We start from the raw sequence: 19,125 nt of genomic DNA on the forward strand, positions 1-19,125 counted from the left end.
AAGCTTAATACATGCTGGACAATGAAGGTTGAATAGATTAGTTCACTTAGATTCTGGTCATTTGGAATAATTAAGCTTGCACTAAATTTTAGAGGAAGTTAATTTGTACAAAAGGACAACTTCAAGTAAATTTATTATACTTTTATGTGTTAAGGTGGAGTTTAGTACAGGACTGCTTGCATGACGATGCATGAGCCCCTTATTTTCCTGCCAAAAATCAAAGAACTCAGTTCTCACAAAACATTTGCCGTCGATAAACTTGCTCCCTGACAATTCTCAGTCACTCCATGTCTGCAAATCAAATAGAGTAACTTTATCAGCAAACCCCAGCTGGGGGCTGTCTCATCGCCGTATATTTTGGAATCTGTTGGAGTTCCTGTCATTTTCTTGGCTGGCTGCCTGATAGGCGTGATGAGAGTGAAGCCTCGTGTCTATCCAGGTGGAATTCTATGAATATCTGGTCGGCCTCCTGCACAAACACACTCCCTGGTGTTCACATGACCTCTGGTCAATCAAGCAAGCACACACAAGGACATTCATACAAGAAATAAAAAAAGTTAAGCTTGTCCTTCACTTCTTAAGTTTCCAATTTCCTTTCCTTCTGGTTTGCAGAATCCTGATCACTTTTCCCCCCATTGTGTTTTTTGGACCATTACAAACTAAAAGTTCATAGTTGATCTCTGATTTTGATCTTTGCAACCTTGACCGCACACTCCACCCTACATCTCCATCACACACACTGTACCATCATACCCCGCTGTCACACACACGTATTACCATATATATAGTCGGGCTGACAGCAAGTGTCACGGCCTGTGGTGGAGGCAGACAGGAAAGTCCTAATGGTCTCTCCTGTCCAGCAGGAGTGGCTGACTGAGTTGACCAGTTTGGACCCTGACAGTTTCCATAGAGACGGAATAGCATACCGACCACAGACTCATTTACGAAAACTTTAGATGAGTTTTAAAGATTTTCACCTTTTTTCCTCCAGTCGGACTGACCCCCTCGATGTCTCTTCAAAAACTTTTTTCTCTTTGTCACACGCTCTTTAGTCAAGTGACATGTATATTTCATTGGTGTCCTCCCCATGTGGGCTCTATGTCAGGTCTCCAGTCATTTAGAAACTCTGTGCCTGGCTCTGCTCACAGCTGTTTGGACTCAGGCACACACTGCTTAAGTGCTTTACCCTCGGGTGAGACACAGACACACACTAAAAATGCACGCACACACACGCACACTCACACACAGACGTGGACCACGACACTGGCTCAGTGCTTAAATCACAGCAGACTGCAGAAAGCTTTCTCATATACATGCATACACACTCACACAATAGAGTTCAAAACCATGCACCATATGTAGCCCTTTAGCTGACAGGCAACACATACACACAGTGGTCCAAAGTACTTGCAATCAAGTGTAGTAGTTAATCACAATTTATTCTTTGAATAGAATGCTGGTGGGTTTCGGAGGTTGCTCCTATTCTTTCAAATTGTATTTATATTATTTTATAGCCCTTATTATACTTTATCTAGGAGCTCTAGCATTAGACAAAGTAGAAAGACAGTCAGAGATGTCTGACTGTAGATATAAAAACAATAAGAGGGATTTTAAAATCTATTTTATACTTAACAGAAAGTATTGGACTGTTGCTAGTTCCAGACCAAATGAATTGATGGGTTTGCTTGCATTTAAATCTGTTTCATTTCTGTAACATCTCACACAGCAAGTACTTATTTTAAGCTTTTACAATCTTAGCTTAATTATTAAATTAACAAAAAAGACAAACAATGCAAACCAAATTAGTAACAGAGGTTGTATACAATATACAAACAAAAATCTAGAGCCAGCACCGCTGCACGCACACTCGAGCACTCCACACAGGAAAAACATGTTGCCCACAGATTAATGCCAACATGTTTTTCCTGTGCAAACTTTTGGTAAATAATTGCCCTGCAAAAGTATTTTAATGGGATTCTATGCAGTATATGGTTTTCATTTTTTCTTTGCAAATAAAAATCTGAAAAGTGTGGCATCCAAACCACTTTTGCTGCAACTACTGCTGCACGTCTTGAGGTATGTGTCTCAGCAATAGACATCTTGAAACTGACATTTTTCCCATTCTTAATTACAAAATAGCCCAAGCTATTAGATTGGATGGAGAGTGTCTGTGAACATCAACTTTCAGTTTTTGCCACAGATTCTTTTGAAATCTTGTGAAATTGAATTTAAGCCTGGACTTAAACTGGGCCATTCTAATACATGAATATGAAATGATCTAAACCATTCCATTGTAGCTCTGGTTGTATGTTTAAAGCTGCTGTCCTACATGAATCTCCATCTAAGTCTCAAGTCTTTGGCAGCCTTTAACGGGTTTTCTTCCAGGTTTGAAAAGTATTTAGCCGTTTTACCATCAACTCTGACCAGCTTCTCTGTCCCTGCTGAATAAAAGCATCCCCATATCATGATGCTGTTGCAGCAATGTTTCGTAGTGGGTAGGCTGTTTCAGTGTAATGTGGAATGCCAGTTTTCTTCTTTAGATTTTTATTTGTAAAAGACATTGAAAAGCATGTCCCATTTGCCTTTGGGGTTGTATCATGACAAAATGTGAAAAAGTTCAGATTGTATAACTTTTGCAAGGCCCTGTAGATCATGCAGGCTGATGTGATATTCACATTCTGCACCATTGACCTAAAATCCCCTTGTTTCAGAAGCCAAGGCTGTTCACCCTCATCCACATTACAATATTATTTGTTCAAGCTTGGCACTGTGTTGTTCTAATAGAGAACACTAAACTAGAAAAGATAAATTAATTCTTAGATTAATTATTCTATGCAAATACAAAAAAGCTGGACATGTCTTAAGCAGTTCATATATAATTTAGTTTAATGTCCTTGTGTCTTCAACTTTGCTGCCTAATAAAGTTTGATAGGACAGTATAATTAATATGAAACTTCCCTTATAGCTGCAAGGAAAAGACTAGCGGAGGAAAGAAACAGATGAAGTTGGATTTAAGGGTCTGCCATGGTAGCACATACAGCACACCTCCACACAAACACTTATGTAGACCTGACAGGGATAAATGGTGGTGGCACAGCACGTTTTAATTGAACCGTCAGCTCCCGCAATAAGATGCAGAACACTCATGTCACTTGCACATGTCTGCATCCGCAGAAGCAGCCCACACACACACAGCATCTCTCTCCTTCTGCTTCCTCTCCATCTCCGTGTCCCTCTGGCTCTCGCTGTCACTCTGCATGTTTTCTGTCTCAAAGCTGGAGACTGTTTCATCAGCCAAGAGAGACACAAAAGCAATTGTATTAATTCAAGATTGCAAGCCTTTAGTCTTCACATACACACACATGCATACACACACTTTAATGAGATTTAGAGCTTGTCGAACAATGTCTCACACACATACACACAAACAAGTCTGTCCAAGCATCTCAGCTCCACTCTCTAAACTAATTCCTCCACACTGGCATAATGCAGGTTGGCCACCATCCCACCACAGGATTTGGCTTGGCGCAAAGAGGAAACTCCCCCATCTTCTGTACAAGATGCAGAGGCATTATCTATTTGTAATAAATATTCAAGAACATTCGCAGCCAAAGCCCGTCATAATATGGGTCAGGATTGAGAAGATCCCGCTCAGTTTTCTCTTTTCTCTCCCCTTCTTCTCCGGCCCATTGTCTTGCTGAAGGCATCTTTGGGGGTCCTCCGTCTATTTAGAAAGACCTCCCTAATGAAGGACAATCCGGTTAGGACTCATTGCACGCGCATGCATGCACACACAAAGTGAGGATGGCTCACACGCATAAAGCATACATGTGCACATACACATTGTAGGGGCTTAATTGGAAGGGCTTAATTGAGTTTTGAGGGGCTCATAAGGCTTAGTGTGACTCAAGGAGAGGGAATCAGGGAAAGTCAGCCTTAATGAGTGAATATACTACACACACACACACAATACTTTCTCTTTTTTTGAATCCCACTATATTCTTGTTTCTATACTGCCTAAGCTGCAATTAGACTAATGACCTGAAAATACAAATAATGTCTCTATTCTACGATATCAGGTTTAAATCCTTCAATAGAACCACACCTACAGTACTGAAAGTTATCCCTAATTATGTTAAGTAACTGATACTCTTAATAATCTCAACTGTATTTCCTAGCCAGCATTTTCACACTACTGTAGTGTGTCCCTAACTGCATACATCAATGTCCAATTTTGCATCAAGCTTTTAATTGTGGAGTTTTAATTACACAGAGTGGTTTGTGTACATCTGCTCCATCTCTAATTCCTCCCTTCCTGTCATGTGACACTCCCAGGTTTCCCCTGATTGGATTAGGCTATCAGCAGGGGTCATGTTGCCATGACAGTTTACCAGATACCATGTGGTGGTCCACATGTTGATTCATCTGAAGGCTGCTCAGAGTGTTGTACTGACATGAATGCAAGTGTTTGTGTTTGTGTCCTTTCCACATTTTGCTGTGTAACAAAACACAAACTTTTATGTATTTTATTTCACATTTTATGTGCATAACTAAAGTGGAAGAAAAACATTTTTTTCACTTTTTTTAACAACTAAAAACCTGAGGTGTGGTGTGCATTTGTATTAATTGGCCCTCATTTGATATTTAATAAGATAACTTCTTGCCATAAATACAGCCACAAATAATCTGGCACATTTCTCTAACAACTTTGCACATCAAGAATGAACATTTAGTTCATTATTTGCAAAATAGTTGGAGCGAAGTCAGAATTCACAGAAGGCTACTGTACACAGGAATTTTCAAGTCATGTCTCAGATACTTAAGATCTTGGTCTTCCACTTCCCTGTGCCTGCTGAGGAACAATTCCACAGATAAGGCTGCCATCCCTATGTTTCTCCTTGAAGAGAATGTTTTTTGAGTCTCATCCAACTAGAGAACCTTCTTCCACATTTGCTGTGTCCACTACATGGCTTGCGTCAGAGTGTAGACTGAACTTTTTATGGCTTTATATCAATACCGGCTTTCTTCTCGACACTTTAACATTAAGCCCAGATCTGGGGAGAGCACAATAGTTGTGTTCAACAAATTCTCCCACCTTAGCTGTGCCTCTATCCAGCTCCTCCAGTTACCATGGGCCTTTTGGCTGTTTCTTTAAATAATGATTTCATTCACTGACCTGTCATGTCCTGGTAGGTTTAAAGTAGTGCCATATTCCTACCATTTCCAGATGATGAACGTGAGATGTTGAAAGTTTGGGATATTCAGCTGCTTCAAACGTCTCCATAGCTTGTGGTTAGTCCGCCGCTGCAGTTGATGTTTTCTGCGCAGTTGTTGCAGCATCAAGGATGTGCTATTATGGAATGCTAAATCGAAATTTATTCCAAAGGCAATTGGGAGCACTAGTTTTTATTTAGGAGTATCACTGTAAAGGGAACCAAGTATCATCACATGTCACACTATTCATATTTTCAGTGGAAAAAAGAATTTAAAAACCTTGTCTCGTTTTGTGTCCACTAAACATTTATGCAATACTTTGTGTTTGTCTATCCCATAAAATCCCAAATAAAATATAGTTTGTGGTTGTAATGTAACAAAATGTGGAAAAGTTTAACAGGTATATGCATCAGACCTTCTAGCATAGTGTTGGCAATTAAAATGAAAAACTCCAAAAACTGCTGCAACACAAATCATAATTGCTTGCAGTGGTAGCAAGTGTGTGTATTTGTGTTTGAGGCATAAACTGCAGCCTTACCATTTTTTTCACACACTTGGATGTTCTTGAAGGTTTGGGCTTTGTAATGGACCAAGAGCAATTTGAAGTGACACACTGTCCTCTGCTCTACTCGCCGTTTGATATATTAGACGTTGCTGTATCTTTGCACTCACACCTTTAAAGGATGTGTTATTCTTTGTGAAAGAAAGGAGGCGTCTACTATATTTGTACTTGGCATCAAGGTGTTCCTCCCCCTCGTGTATTTGTTGCTGCTTGCCATATTGTTTTTACACAAGGCATTTCAAGGGGCAGCATTTTAATGCATGTTTCTGCAGATAGCATGCAGAGTGTGTACATGCATGTACTGTGTTACCTCTGTTTTAAAGAGTGGCTCTGCTGTTATAGGTGGTCAGTTATTCTGCATGTAAGTGTCAGTGGTTTGCACCCAACGGTTTCCGAATGTGCTGTTATTCTTTGCTTATCACAAGTTGTTTGAAGACAGGCAGTGGCATGCACCCCGTCACCTTCTCATCCCGGCAGCCTTTCCTCAGATTGCTGTGCATGGGCTTCCGTTAAATTAGCACGTGGTCTCGGTCAGGGAGACGTGAGGGCATCCCCCTCACCTCCCACTTCCAAATTCTACGGTGGTCACAGCGGGCGAAACTGTGCTGTTTTGGTTTTTGCAGGACAGTGAGGGTGCACAGCCACTGAACCTGTCGGCCAAGCCTAAGGCATCCGAGAGCAAGTCACCCAACTCCCCCCCAACTTCCCCACAGGTTCACGCTGCTGCTGCTGCCACCACCAAGCTGGGTCCCACTGGCTCCATGAAGCACAGTGCAGTGCCCTCCAGCATCGGAGCGCCGCCAACCAGAGTCAGCTCAATAGGTAAGTAGATTTAATTAGGCTTTACAGCAGCAGACCACAGGCAAACTGGGGAATACTCCAAAGCTTGTTTCAGTTCTCATAATTCACAAATAGCCAGGAAAAATAAATCTGTTTATTGTTGACCGCAACGCCATGCAGTATGAATGCCACCTCTCAACATATTTTCCCTCTAGGCAAATTTGTGTGTAAAAGACAACATTTTGGCAATGCTTGCATGGGTTTAACAGTAATGGGGAAAAATGTCCTCAAAAGGAATTTAGTGTAAAAACTTAGAACAGTAGTAAGGGTTGTTTGAAAAGGTTAACCAAGCAACAGTTTCAACATCTTTGTTTAGGATCAGGAGTCATGTCACACTGCTTTTGTGAGAAAGCAGTCACTGTGAAACACAATTTTACCATTTTAAAACATTGATGGAATTATCAAAACATTTTAAACTAGCTAAACTAGTATTTAGCCCAGTTAGCACGGTTAGCACGATGAAAGGAGCAGTCTCTGTATGTACTCCTTGGAGGATGTGGATCCTCACCAGTTGAAACCTCAAATAGACAAAACAGAACAACTTTTCTGTATCCAAATCAGCCTTTTTGTTTTCTTCTGTGAGCTGTGTTCTCTCGCAGGCTAAAACAGGTCTTAGAAAATACAGTTACATTTTAAATGGCTTCTTACACCTTCTGACTTCATTTTTAACAGCTCACTGTCAAAGATATCTAGCTGCAAGTCTGCTTCCCTCAGTAACAACTTGTACACTTATTATTAGGGGTTTAAAGATCAAGAACAATTTTGTTGTTGTTTTTTTTACCAGCCCGCAACAGTAACCAGTGCATTTCTACACAAAAATAAATTGTAGATGTGATAAATATTTCAGTTTCTTAAGCTACAAACATTTTAACATCAGAAAAATACTTTTTTATAAAAACTGGGTAACTCAGGAAATATTTGCATGATAACAATTACCATCTTCAAATAGAATATAGTTTTTGCAGGATGTTCCTGAGATAAGAACAGTGTTTTTCCCACAGTACTATAATCGCACCACCAAAATCATCCCCAGCCATATGCACACATAAAGAAAATATGACACAAATGAATCACTATTTTCTACTCCTAATCCATTTTTCATGCAACACTGATAGTTTAAATATTACACATATGTAACAGGCTATAATTAGTGTTTGTGTTTTTCCTCCGTGCTGCTATTTGCCTGCAGGCGGCTTCATTGTTATGTGTTTATTAGTGACTAAAAGAGACAGAGAGAGACATATGAGTGAGGAGAAGGACGGAATGGGAGAGAGAGATGAGGATTAGTGTTTTTTTTTTTTTCTTCAGAGTAAATGAAGTGGGGGAATAATAAAGAGAGGAGTGCATGACAGACAGAAGGTATCACCAATGAGATTAGACAAGCCTCTTACATGAGCCAGGACAGAGCAAACACCCAGCATTAAACATACAATACCAGCACACACACTCAATGCTTGCTCAAACTCACACAAAGGCTCACACGCACACACAATCCAGCCTCCTACTCCTCATATGCAATAGGCAGTTAGTCAGTCCCCCCCCCCGACTTTCTGGCTAATCTCACTGTTTTTCAACAAATTGGTGGATTTAATATCAGATTAGTGGATTTTCAGTCCCAGATGTTTTTTGTTCAAAAAAATGGATTACAGTGTTTTAAGTTTGTGTGTGATCCTGGCTGAATTATTTGTGCTGTGGAGGCCAGATCCCTGATGTGCTGGAGCTCATTGTTCCATCTGTTGCCACTGAGTTTTAGCTGGTCACAAGCTCACTCTGTATTACAGTTGCCCCCATCATATTAGGATCCCTTTTACAAGTTCATAGTGGACGGCAGGGTAGACAAATTGGAATAGGGTCCAGAGGTGGTCGTTTTGATTTGCTGCAATCTTATTGTGGAAGAAGCAGTGGGGAGGTGCAGATTATGAGGGTACGTTTGGGTTATTTAGACTCAAACTGGAATCAGAAATAGCCACATTTTAGTAATATTTACGTAAAGTTTAAATAAAATGTAGAATATTAACCATTAGTTCATTTAAACAGGGAAAACAACTTAATCCTACAGCTGCTAAGATAATACAATACATTACAACTAAAACAATTTTGTCTATACTATATATCTTTTATATTTAAACAAATTTAGAAAAACTTGCTAAATTCAGAGGTATTTTTAAGCAAACATTTTTATTGCACAAAATATACCTTTTGTGATATTTGCTGGTTAATTAGTCAGGTCGTCTGCTCCTATAGGCAGCCTTGCAGTCAGACATTTTATTGATTTTCTTGCCCTTATGATCGGAAGATTTTTATTTATTTAAAATAGTCTATATTTTAAACAAGAATTTAATGATAGGTTGGAGAACAATTTTATTTCTAGCCAGCTAATTATTATGTACATCTAATGCTATTAAATTAAACCCAAACAGATGCTTGAGTGTTGAGTCATAAATTCAATTCAATTCAAAAATACTATAAAATAAAAAACAAATAAAGAAATAAATAATAAAATCATTTTAGGTACATCTGTATTGTCACCACACATTTAAGGATTTCGTAAATATAAAAATGAGCCCAGATGTAAGCATTTGGGTCTCTGTAGTTTACACCTATCCATGTGGAGGCATGTTTCTTTCTCTCTCTCTCGCTCCATCCATCCCCAGACTGAATGGATGTCAGCGTCTGTAACTTCCACCACCATCACACATTTGTCTTTGTCCATGCTGTGAAGTGCTGCAGTCCTCTAACTCCAACCTCATTGCTTTACAATAATTGTCTTGCATCTGTCTGGAAAGAAAAAAAAATAACTTGTTTCATTTTGGCGTGAGAGAGCAAAAGACATACCCTCCAACCTTTCCCTCCTTTTATCTGGGTCACATTCACTCGTCTGGATGGTTGTCATTTCTGTCAGTTAAAGCAATCACACAAATGTGTGTGCAGGAATTTCTATCAGTCCCCCCTCCTCTTTTGACTGCAGATTAAAATTGACTGCCACCCAGTTCTGTCACCCCCCTTCTCCTCTTTTCTGTTCTCGCTTCTCTGTCCTGCCTCTCATCCCACACCCTCTTTTTTGCGTCTCCACTCACATCCAGATTTTCCGGTTATGACTTCTGAAAGAGTTCACAGCTCTGTCATTACCAATCTGAAGCTGATAATCTGGCCCGAGATGGCATTAGCGGTGCAGATTAGTGCAGATAAAGGCCTCATAAAGCAGCAGTGGCTCTTTGTGAAGAACTAACCCGACTGATAGGAGCAGAGATAGCGGTGCCCACATCCTCACACATGCAGATGCCTCAATGCCAACTGAGCAGAAGAAAATTATCTAAATAATAGTTATAGAGGTGCCTCTGTTTATTGTAACACTGCTTACAGCTTTATCTTTGAGGGGTAGCAGGTACAGAAGGGATTGGATGAGCTTGCTTGGGGCACACTCTGACTCACATGCCCCACTCGACAGCTAAGTGGTTGCTGTAAGTGTTTTCCGTCTGGGATAGAAAAACACACATACACACACATGCCCTGGCAACATCCCCTCATCAACTGTATTTTAATGCCTTTACCTTATGGTTCAGAAGATTTGTTCCAGATGAAAACCTCTAAAGTAAACTCTATGATGTGTTCAACCAATAATAAAAAGGCTGTTCTCAATTTTTTTTCATAATATTATCATCCTGGATCAATCTGCATATGTGCTTGTAGAAACTAATAAAAACACAACAGATAAAGAAGCTTAACGGGATGGCTAACAGATCGTCCCCTCTCCACGTCTGCGTCTCAGCAGACTTGTTGTCTTCGCTGTCTTCAACAGCTTACCTGAGCGATCATGAGGCGGTGAGCAAGGCCTTCGCCGAGGCCCGGCAGATAAAGGAGCAGCTGAAGGGGGAGCAGCAGGCCCTCGACGCCAAGCTGGCTTCCGTCAGCAACCTCAGCCTCAATAATGGCCGCTCAGACAAGGTGAGATAAAGATTTCTTTAACTTTACAGGGCAGCATTAAATAACATTTTCCCTACAAAAAAAAAGTCTCTCCTCACACTGTTAATATGCAGTCAATGAAGCATAAAATTAGCTCAAAGCACTACAGGTCTTTATTTTTTTCACATCACAGCATGTGTTGTTTCCACTATTTTGTTAAAGTTTGCATAAAACATGTTTTTATTAATAAGAGGTCAAGTTAAACTCAAACCAATTTGTGTACATACCTTAATGTATTTTTATAGTCACAAAAACTCAAATATATATGATTTTGTGTACATTTCCTAAGTGGGAATTAGTGTGCATTTCCTAGAGATAAAAAGCTTACTGAAATACATGCACAGTGTTTATAAATACATCTGAAAGATCTTTTCAGATTCTGCCTTAGGTAAATACTAATTGTGTTTGGGTTTTTCATGACAAATGATTTGCACTCAGTCATCTGGAGCTCCGTTAAAAGGAATACAAATTAGTGTCTTTTATCTCAGCTTCAAAATTCTTTGAATTTAACACACAAATCCGCCCGAGTCCTCTGAACCCATCACCGGCTTTACCGTCGCATTGTCAGCGTGCAATAATTTGTCTTGCCATATGCCATCCCTGCCGCACCATGTAGGAGGTAAATCGGCGCACAATGCCCTCGCTGAAATGTGTCGAATCTAAAGAGGGCCAGATAAAGTAAAAACCAGAGGCATCTCAGAGGTAATGAGTGCGTCTGCAAGGCACACTGCGGGGCTCTGTGTGTGTGTGTGTGTGTGTATGCAAGAATGTGTGTGGTAAGCAGAATGTCAAGGAGATTGTAATGTGAAATGATGGCATCGGCTCCTCAGCAGCCCAGCTAAACAGTGGTTATTTGTTAAACATATTACATGTTATAGGTCTGTATTCTTAATAAATATTGACTATTAAAGTTTGAATTTTATCATTAACATTTTTATTTTATTATTTTGATTTAGACATATAGAGAAATATATAAAATAAACAACTAAATGAAAATGGTGTTTTTTTGCAAGCCCTCATTGCAAATATATTTTTTTTTGTGAAACTAAGGAGGAATACGTGGAAAAGCACCTTTTGCCCACTTTGAAGTACAGAGGAGGCACGATGCTGTGGACTTGTTTCTCTTTCAAACTTTTTTAATAGACTACATTTGGGAAGCTTACTGTGGCTTCCTGTCCACATTCAGATAAAATAAATATGCTTTATAAGCTTCATATATAAATGCTTTATATGCATTTTGTATCTTAAAAATAACTACATCCAAAATAGTTTCTAAGCATGATCAGAGAACATGGCGCATTTTTGTTCAGCATTGTATTCAACAGATATCTGACATATCCACTGCATTGAGTGAACGAGTTAAATGAGTTTATTTTAAAACACAAGTTTTAAACCAGATTTGCAAATGTTTTGTAATTTATAAAATACTAGTGATTCTTTCTAATGTTCTGCAGCCACACGCTTACTGTGCCTCCTGTTTTCTCTGCCCCTTTTGGCTTTGTGCCTTCAGATACAGCAGTGTCATCTCTGACACACTCGGAGGATTAGTTTTGTCACTACTTTGTGTCTTGGCTCCAGTGTCAGCCATTCAATCCACTTTACTCTTGTACTGTACCGGGGCTTAGCGTCAGACTAGGCTGTCATCCACTCTGTCTCACTGTTCATCTCTGCTCATACACACACCCATACTCCATAAAGACATCTGAGAACACATATTAAAATCTAAAAGTGTGAGGGACATTTTGCGCTCTCTTATTCTGGAACGAGGTGAAATATTTTAGGAGAAAACTCCTAAAATATTTCTAATTTCATTCAAAATTACTAAGTAACACATTTGAAGGTTATTATGCAGAAATTAAAAATAAAATACTTTTGAAATGGTTTGCAAAGGAAACATTTAGAGCTGCGTGCCACCAGCTTTTATTCTCTCTCTTCCCTCGCTCTCTATTTATTCCAATCTGGAGGGGAAATTATGTCTAACAATTAAACTGCATTGCACAAAAAACAGACAAAATGCATTTCATTATCATCCTGCCCTCCCTCCATGCAGCCACCCGGCTCGCCAGGGTCATATGTAAATGGAGGAGGACACTTTCCAGAACGTCGTTTTAGAAGATGGCTGTGTATTGGGTAGAGCTCCTAATCATGTAATTAAACTGTAAAACGTTGGTGGTGGTGCCGTGCGGTGTGTGTGCGTGCATGTGTGCATTAGCCGAACTCCAGCACAGTACGTGCCGGCTGCTTGCATTAGGCATGTAAATGCTTAGTAAATCAGCCTTTTATTGGTTGTAATAAATACCCAGGGGGCCGTGCGGCGTGGCCCCGCTCTCGTCCGCACCGCGCTCTCTTGTGCTCTCTCTCCCTCTAATGCGTCGACCCTCGGGGGCCTCTGTAAGAGAGGCAAGCCGCCGCACTCCACTCTCGCAGGTGGCTGCCAGGAGTTGCTACAAACACACAATCACACTTAAGCAGCAGCGCATTCGCATAACAGTAAACATCCATATCGGGGTAAAATCAACATTCTTTTGCATAGAAACACTCAAACACAGATGTGTGTTCAATCTTTCAACATTTACCCACACGCCGAACAGCCTGTTTGTTGAAAAACATTAGAAATATGACTTCCATATTTTTTGTAATTTCTAAAAATCATTATTTTTCACCTCAAATGTCTAAAATGAGAGATAAACATTTCTAAAGATAGAATAATATGTATAATATATATATAAATGGAAACCACTTCTTGAAACTGCAGGTTTTACGTTTCAGTCATGTATTCCCAGCATGACTCCGCCACTGACCGACTGCAACTGTGAACTGTTTGTGTGTTTAGGACAAAGCTGCCTTGGAGAGTCTGAGTCAGCAGCTGAAGCAGCAGGCCGACGACAAGTTCAGCCACGCCATGCTGGACTTCACTATGAGTGGAGACTCAGATGGTACGGACTCACACACTCAAAACAAACCAGAGGATGTAGATGCTCACACTCAGAAAATCTATGAGCACTGTAGAAAAAATAGTTAGCACATGTGATAAAGATGAGGTACAAATATACAAGGCCAGTTTCTTGTTGCCACCCGTTAAATTAGGAAAGAGAACATTCCATTTAAATAAGCTTCGTGTGTGTTGATATATTTAAATTAGGAAATTATTTCTAGAAAATAGGTACCAACCTAAACCTGAGTAGTCAGAGGAATAATTCAAGTTTAAAGCATTATGTGTTAAGCAACCACAACTTTGACAAATAAGGTTGGACGAATACACAAGTCTGTCACACAAGAACGTGTGGAAAAGCATCTCCTTCCACTGTTAAGTATGGTGGAAGATCTATGATGCTGTGGGACTGTTTTTCTTCCAGAGGCCTTGAGAACCTTGTTAGGGAGCAAGGCATTATGAACTTTTTGAAATACTAGGAAGCCTTAAGTGGCCTCTACCAGAAAACTGGGTGTCTTTTAGCAGGATGACAGTCTAAAACTTCTGAACAAATCCACAGAGGAATAGTTCACCAAACACAAAATCAACCTTTTTCCATGACCCTCTTAGTTCAGAAAACTAAATCCTATGGAAAACCGGTGGGGTGAGCTGAAGGGAGGAGAATGTACCCAGGACTCTACAGGATCTATAGAGATTGTGCGAAGAAAGATCGCTCTTTCTGTATGCTCCAACCTTGTACTTAAATTAAAGGCTGAAATTTCATTGAGAAATTAATAAATAAAAAAATCATTTAATATTTTTTACACATTTTTACTTAGGTAAAAGGTTCATCTGTATTTATTTTTTTTTACTTTATATGACTATTGTCCCTTCTTGACGTGTTTCCCTCTTGATTCTCCTCAGGGTCCCCCAGCGTGTCAGACTCCAGAATATTTCGGGAAACTCGTGGCAGGAACAACAACGAACCGCACATTAAACGGCCGATGAATGCCTTCATGGTCTGGGCCAAGGATGAGAGGCGGAAGATCCTCCAGGCCTTCCCAGACATGCACAACTCCAACATCAGCAAGATCCTCGGTAAACTAATGCACTCCAGCAACTCAAGTCAGTCACCACATCTATATCATAAAAGTCATCTCTCTGTCTCACAAACATGCATTACAAACTAATGATGATTTCTTACCATGGCAGTGTTGTGTAAGCGGGTGTTAATGAAAGGCTGGGGAAAGCACAACCACGACAAATGATGATATAATTCATTATGCATTAAACAAGCAGCGCGAGGCCGCCTGACATTTCCCCCAGACCGCCGGGATCGGCCCTGACATTTTAAAGAGCTCCTAAGCGTTTTATAACACAGGGAAATCTGGTTTTAATAAGCCTCCACGCTCTCCATTGCTAACAGATCGCAGAACACAGAGAGAGGGAGAGAAAGGGAAAAAAAAGGGGGGGGAGAGAACAGCTGACAGCTTTTACCCATTAAACATACAGTAGTCGATGGCAAATTCAGACCAGATATGAAACACACACACTCTCTCAGAGGGGAAGACGGGCGCAAGATTTTCCACCCACACACACACGTGCAGTGGCACTGATAGTACAGATCTGTGAGCAGAAGCCGAGTGGAGAGACGACAGAAGGTTAAGTGAAGTCCTCATTAGTTGAGATGAGTACCTGTCGTCCTGGTGGCGCTCCTCATTAACCCTCTTTTGCTCTCTATTGCGTTCTCGTTTCGGGTGCCACTTCCAGCATCACACTCTGTTAATGTGTGTTATTTGAGCGCAGCCTCACATGTATCAGTTTAAACTGTTTGCTGAGCATCCTACACAACACATCAGTCAGTGGAGCTGATCCGCACGCAGATGTACATGTTGTTTTCAAAGAAATGTGTCTGTACTAGTAATCAGTAATTGTATCTAGAACCACTCTGAAAGAAATGCTCTTTGTAGTGTTTTTTCAAAGAGAGACAGTACATGACCAAAGCTAATGATTGGTTTCCATGTGTGTCCAGGCTCAAGGTGGAAAGCCATGACCAACCTGGAGAAGCAGCCGTACTACGAGGAGCAGGCCCGCCTCAGCAAGCAGCATCTGGAGAAATACCCGGACTACAAGTACAAGCCGCGGCCCAAACGCACCTGCCTGGTGGACGGCAAGAAGCTGCGCATCGGCGAGTACAAGGCCATCATGAGGTCCCGCAGACAGGAAATGAGACAGTACTTCAGCGTGGGGTGAGGGACCGGGTAGTTTTAGGTTGAGGAGGATTTCGTTTGTTTTGCTAATCAAAAAAAAAACGACAAGCTCAGAATGTATAGGACAATTTTTATCATTCTATTTCTGTTTTAAAAACAGAGACTGAATGTGTTTGACCGTGATTTTTGTCAAGAATGTGAACTTGCTTTTTCACTTCTTTTAGCGCATATATATATATATATATATATATATATATATATATATATATATATATATATATATATATATACACACAGTACAGACCAAACGTTTGGACACACCCTTTCATTCAAAGTGTTTTCTTTATTTTCATGACTATGAATATTGTAGCTTCACACTCAAGGCATCAAAACTATGAATTAACACATGTGGAATTATATACTGAACAAAAAAGTGTGAAACAACTGAAAATATGTCTTATATACTAGGTTCTTCAAAGTAGCCACCTTTTGCTTTGATTACTGCTCCGCACACTCTTGGCATTCTGTTGATGAGCTTCAAGAGGTAGTCACCTGAAATGGTTTTCCAGCAGTCTTGAAGAAGTTCCCAGAGATGCTTAGCACTTGTTGGCCCTTTTGCCTTCATTCTGCGGTCCAGCCCACCCCAAACCATCTCGATTGGGTTCAGGTCCAGTAACTGTGGAGGCCAGGTCATCTGGTGCAGCATCCCATCACTCTCCTTCTTGGTCAAATAGCCCTTACACAGCCTGGAGGTGTGTTTGGGGTCATTGCCCTGTTGAAAAATAAATGATGGTCCAACTAAACGCAAACCGGATGGAATAGCATGCCGCTGCAAGATGCTGTGGTAGCCATGCTGGTTCAGTATGCCTTCAATTTTGAATAAATCCCCAACAGTGTCACCAGCAAAGCCCCCCCACACCATCACACCTCCTCCTCCATGCTTCACGGTGGGAACCAGGCATGTAGAGTCCATCCGTTCACCTCTTCTGCGCCGTACAAAGACACGGTGGTTGGAACCAAAGATCTCAAACTTGGACTCATCAGACCAGAGCACAGATTTCCACTGGTCTAATGTCCATTCCTTGTGTTCTTTAGCCCAAAAAGTCTCTTCTGTTTGTTGCCTGTCCTCAGCAGTGGTTTCCTAGCAGCTATTTTACCATGAAGGCCTGATTCACACAGTCTCCTCTTAACAGTTGTTCTAGAGATGTGTCAGCTGCTAGAACTCTGTGTGGCATTGACCTGTTCTCTAATCTGAGCTGCTGTTAACCTGCAATTTCTGAGGCTGGTGACTCTGATGAACTTATCGTCCGCAGCAGAGGTGACTCTTGGTCTTCCTTTCCTGGGGCGGTCCTCATGTGAGCCAGTTTCTTTGTAGCGCTTGATGGTCTTTGCGACTGCACTTGGGGACACTTTCAAAGTTTTCCCAATTGTTCGGACTGACTGACCTTCAATTCTTAAAGTAATGATAGCCACTCATTTTTCTTTACTTAGCTGCATTTTCTTGCCATAATACAAATTCTAACAGTCTATTCAGTAGGACTATCAGCTGTGTACTGTATCCATCTCCTGCGCAACACAACTGATGGTCCCAACCCCATTTATAAGGCTTGAAATCCCACTTATTAAACCTGACAGGGCACACCTGTGAAGTGAAAACCATTTCAGGTGACTACCTCTTGAAGCTCATCAACAGGATGCCAAGAGTGTGCGGAGCAGTAATCAAAGAAAAAGGTGGCTACTTTGAAGAACCTAGAATATAAGACATATTTTCAGTTGTATCACACTTTTTTGTTCAGTATATAATTCCACATATGTTAATTCATAGTTTTGATGCCTTCAGTGTGAAGCTACAATATTCATAGTCATGGAAATAAAGACAACTCTTTGAATGAGAAGGTGTGTCCAAACTTTTGGTCTGTACTGTGTATATATATATATATATATATATATACACACATACACACACACATCTGGCAGCTACTATTTAACTTGGCCAGTGAGATGTACTAAGAAACTGTCTGGTGACTAATCAGACATTTTTCAGCTTACCCAGCCTGTGGGACCTTTTACAGATCCGTGAACATAATGCCTAAGTGTTGCCAGGTCACGATAACAATACTCTTCAGAACAGAAGTTGTTAGTTAGATATTTTGACAATCAGTGAGGTGTTCAAAAAAGAAGTAAGAGGAAGAACAAAAGGTTCTTTGTGGTAAAACATTACAACAAATATTATGAATGTAGTTCATTTTAGTTTGGGAGAGAAATTGAAATTGGCTCAAACTGATATTGTAAGATCAAAGCTTCACAAAAAACAGAGATCAGAAATTGACCAATAGTCATTTCGGTGCATCTCGACTTTTAATTTATGTGTACTGTTCTCATTTTGGATGCTCCTGTAACTGTCCTGTTGAAACAAACCAACTAGCCAGTGGTTCTCAGGTCTGCTAGCCTGGATCTCCAAACAGGGTGGAAGTTCAAATATTGGGAATTAACTCAAATATTACAAAACAATAATGGTATTTATAATATTTTTTTAGCAATACACCCAGCTCTCAAGACCAGATGATACACATTTGGTTGACGTTAGTGTCATTTATTTGAAAAATAGAAATCTCTTTGTTCTCATAAAGAACAAATGTTTCAGGGATCTCACACTGGTTTAGACTTAATATTCAGATTTCAGTTGACCATTTTTTGCAGTTTTAATGATTGTCTAATTCTAACGTGGCCAGCAAAAGACATGCACCGTCTTTGTTTTATAAAGAATCTCTTTAGAGTCCTCCATTACAGGTTAGACTAATCAAAATATTTTAAGTTAACCAGAATGATCAGATAAAAATAGTAACATAGCCCTTTAATTTAGCTCCATAAAGTGCTCTGAAGATGTTACATTTAGCGTTGTTGGCAGCAAACAGCCACTCAAGGTATTCTCACAAAGCCTGCATATGATTTACCTAGATACGATAAAGTTGAGTAAAAGTACTTCACTTTCAACATATTTACACAGATATTTAAGGCAAAAATGTGTAAAGGGACATAAATCCTCTAATTGAAAATCAGATGCAATACATTTTTCAAACCATGAGTCGAAGTTTCTTTTTTGTAAGTAATGGAAATATGTAATAGCCTTGTGTGGAGCTTGCTGCTCGACAGAGAGCAGCAACAGGCAGGGAAGGGCTACAGCACTGATGAGAGCAACTTTAATTCTTTTCTAAGTATTTGGGCAACAATTCACCCTCTACTTCCATTTACTTCACCAGACAAAATCACATGCAGACATCAACTAGATAGTGTTTCATGGGACAGGTTATACTTTGAGAAATGTTTAGGTGTTTTAATACTGCAATATCTAGTTGAACTCCTAAAATGTATTTCTTCCAAAAGAAAGAAAACAGACCGTCTCTGTTGTAAAGCAGCATTATCAA

The 19,125-nt window shown here is 40.2% G+C and overlaps 1 protein-coding gene across 14 annotated transcripts in view; it reads left to right on the forward strand.

The window, feature by feature from the left end:
* sox5 (SRY-box transcription factor 5) overlaps nucleotides 1-19,125 on the forward strand; it is a 104,227-nt gene that overhangs the window by 80,672 nt on the left and 4,430 nt on the right. For 4 of the 14 annotated variants that reach the window (XM_047389758.1, XM_047389760.1, XM_047389761.1 and 1 more), the window contains exons 10-14: nucleotides 6,400-6,598; nucleotides 10,386-10,561; nucleotides 13,413-13,515; nucleotides 14,415-14,588; nucleotides 15,523-15,678. In XM_047389758.1, the coding sequence (XP_047245714.1) occupies nucleotides 6,400-6,598; nucleotides 10,386-10,561; nucleotides 13,413-13,515; nucleotides 14,415-14,588; nucleotides 15,523-15,678 (808 nt within the window). Of the gene's footprint in view, nucleotides 1-6,399; nucleotides 6,599-10,385; nucleotides 10,562-13,412; nucleotides 13,516-14,414; nucleotides 14,589-15,522; nucleotides 15,759-19,125 lie in introns of those variants that run through there. The other 10 variants (XM_047389765.1, XM_047389766.1, XM_047389768.1 and 7 more) reach the window with 8 other exon arrangements.

This window comes from Girardinichthys multiradiatus, chromosome 17 (genome assembly GCF_021462225.1).
Source record: "Girardinichthys multiradiatus isolate DD_20200921_A chromosome 17, DD_fGirMul_XY1, whole genome shotgun sequence".
Taxonomy (NCBI): domain Eukaryota; kingdom Metazoa; phylum Chordata; class Actinopteri; order Cyprinodontiformes; family Goodeidae; genus Girardinichthys; species Girardinichthys multiradiatus.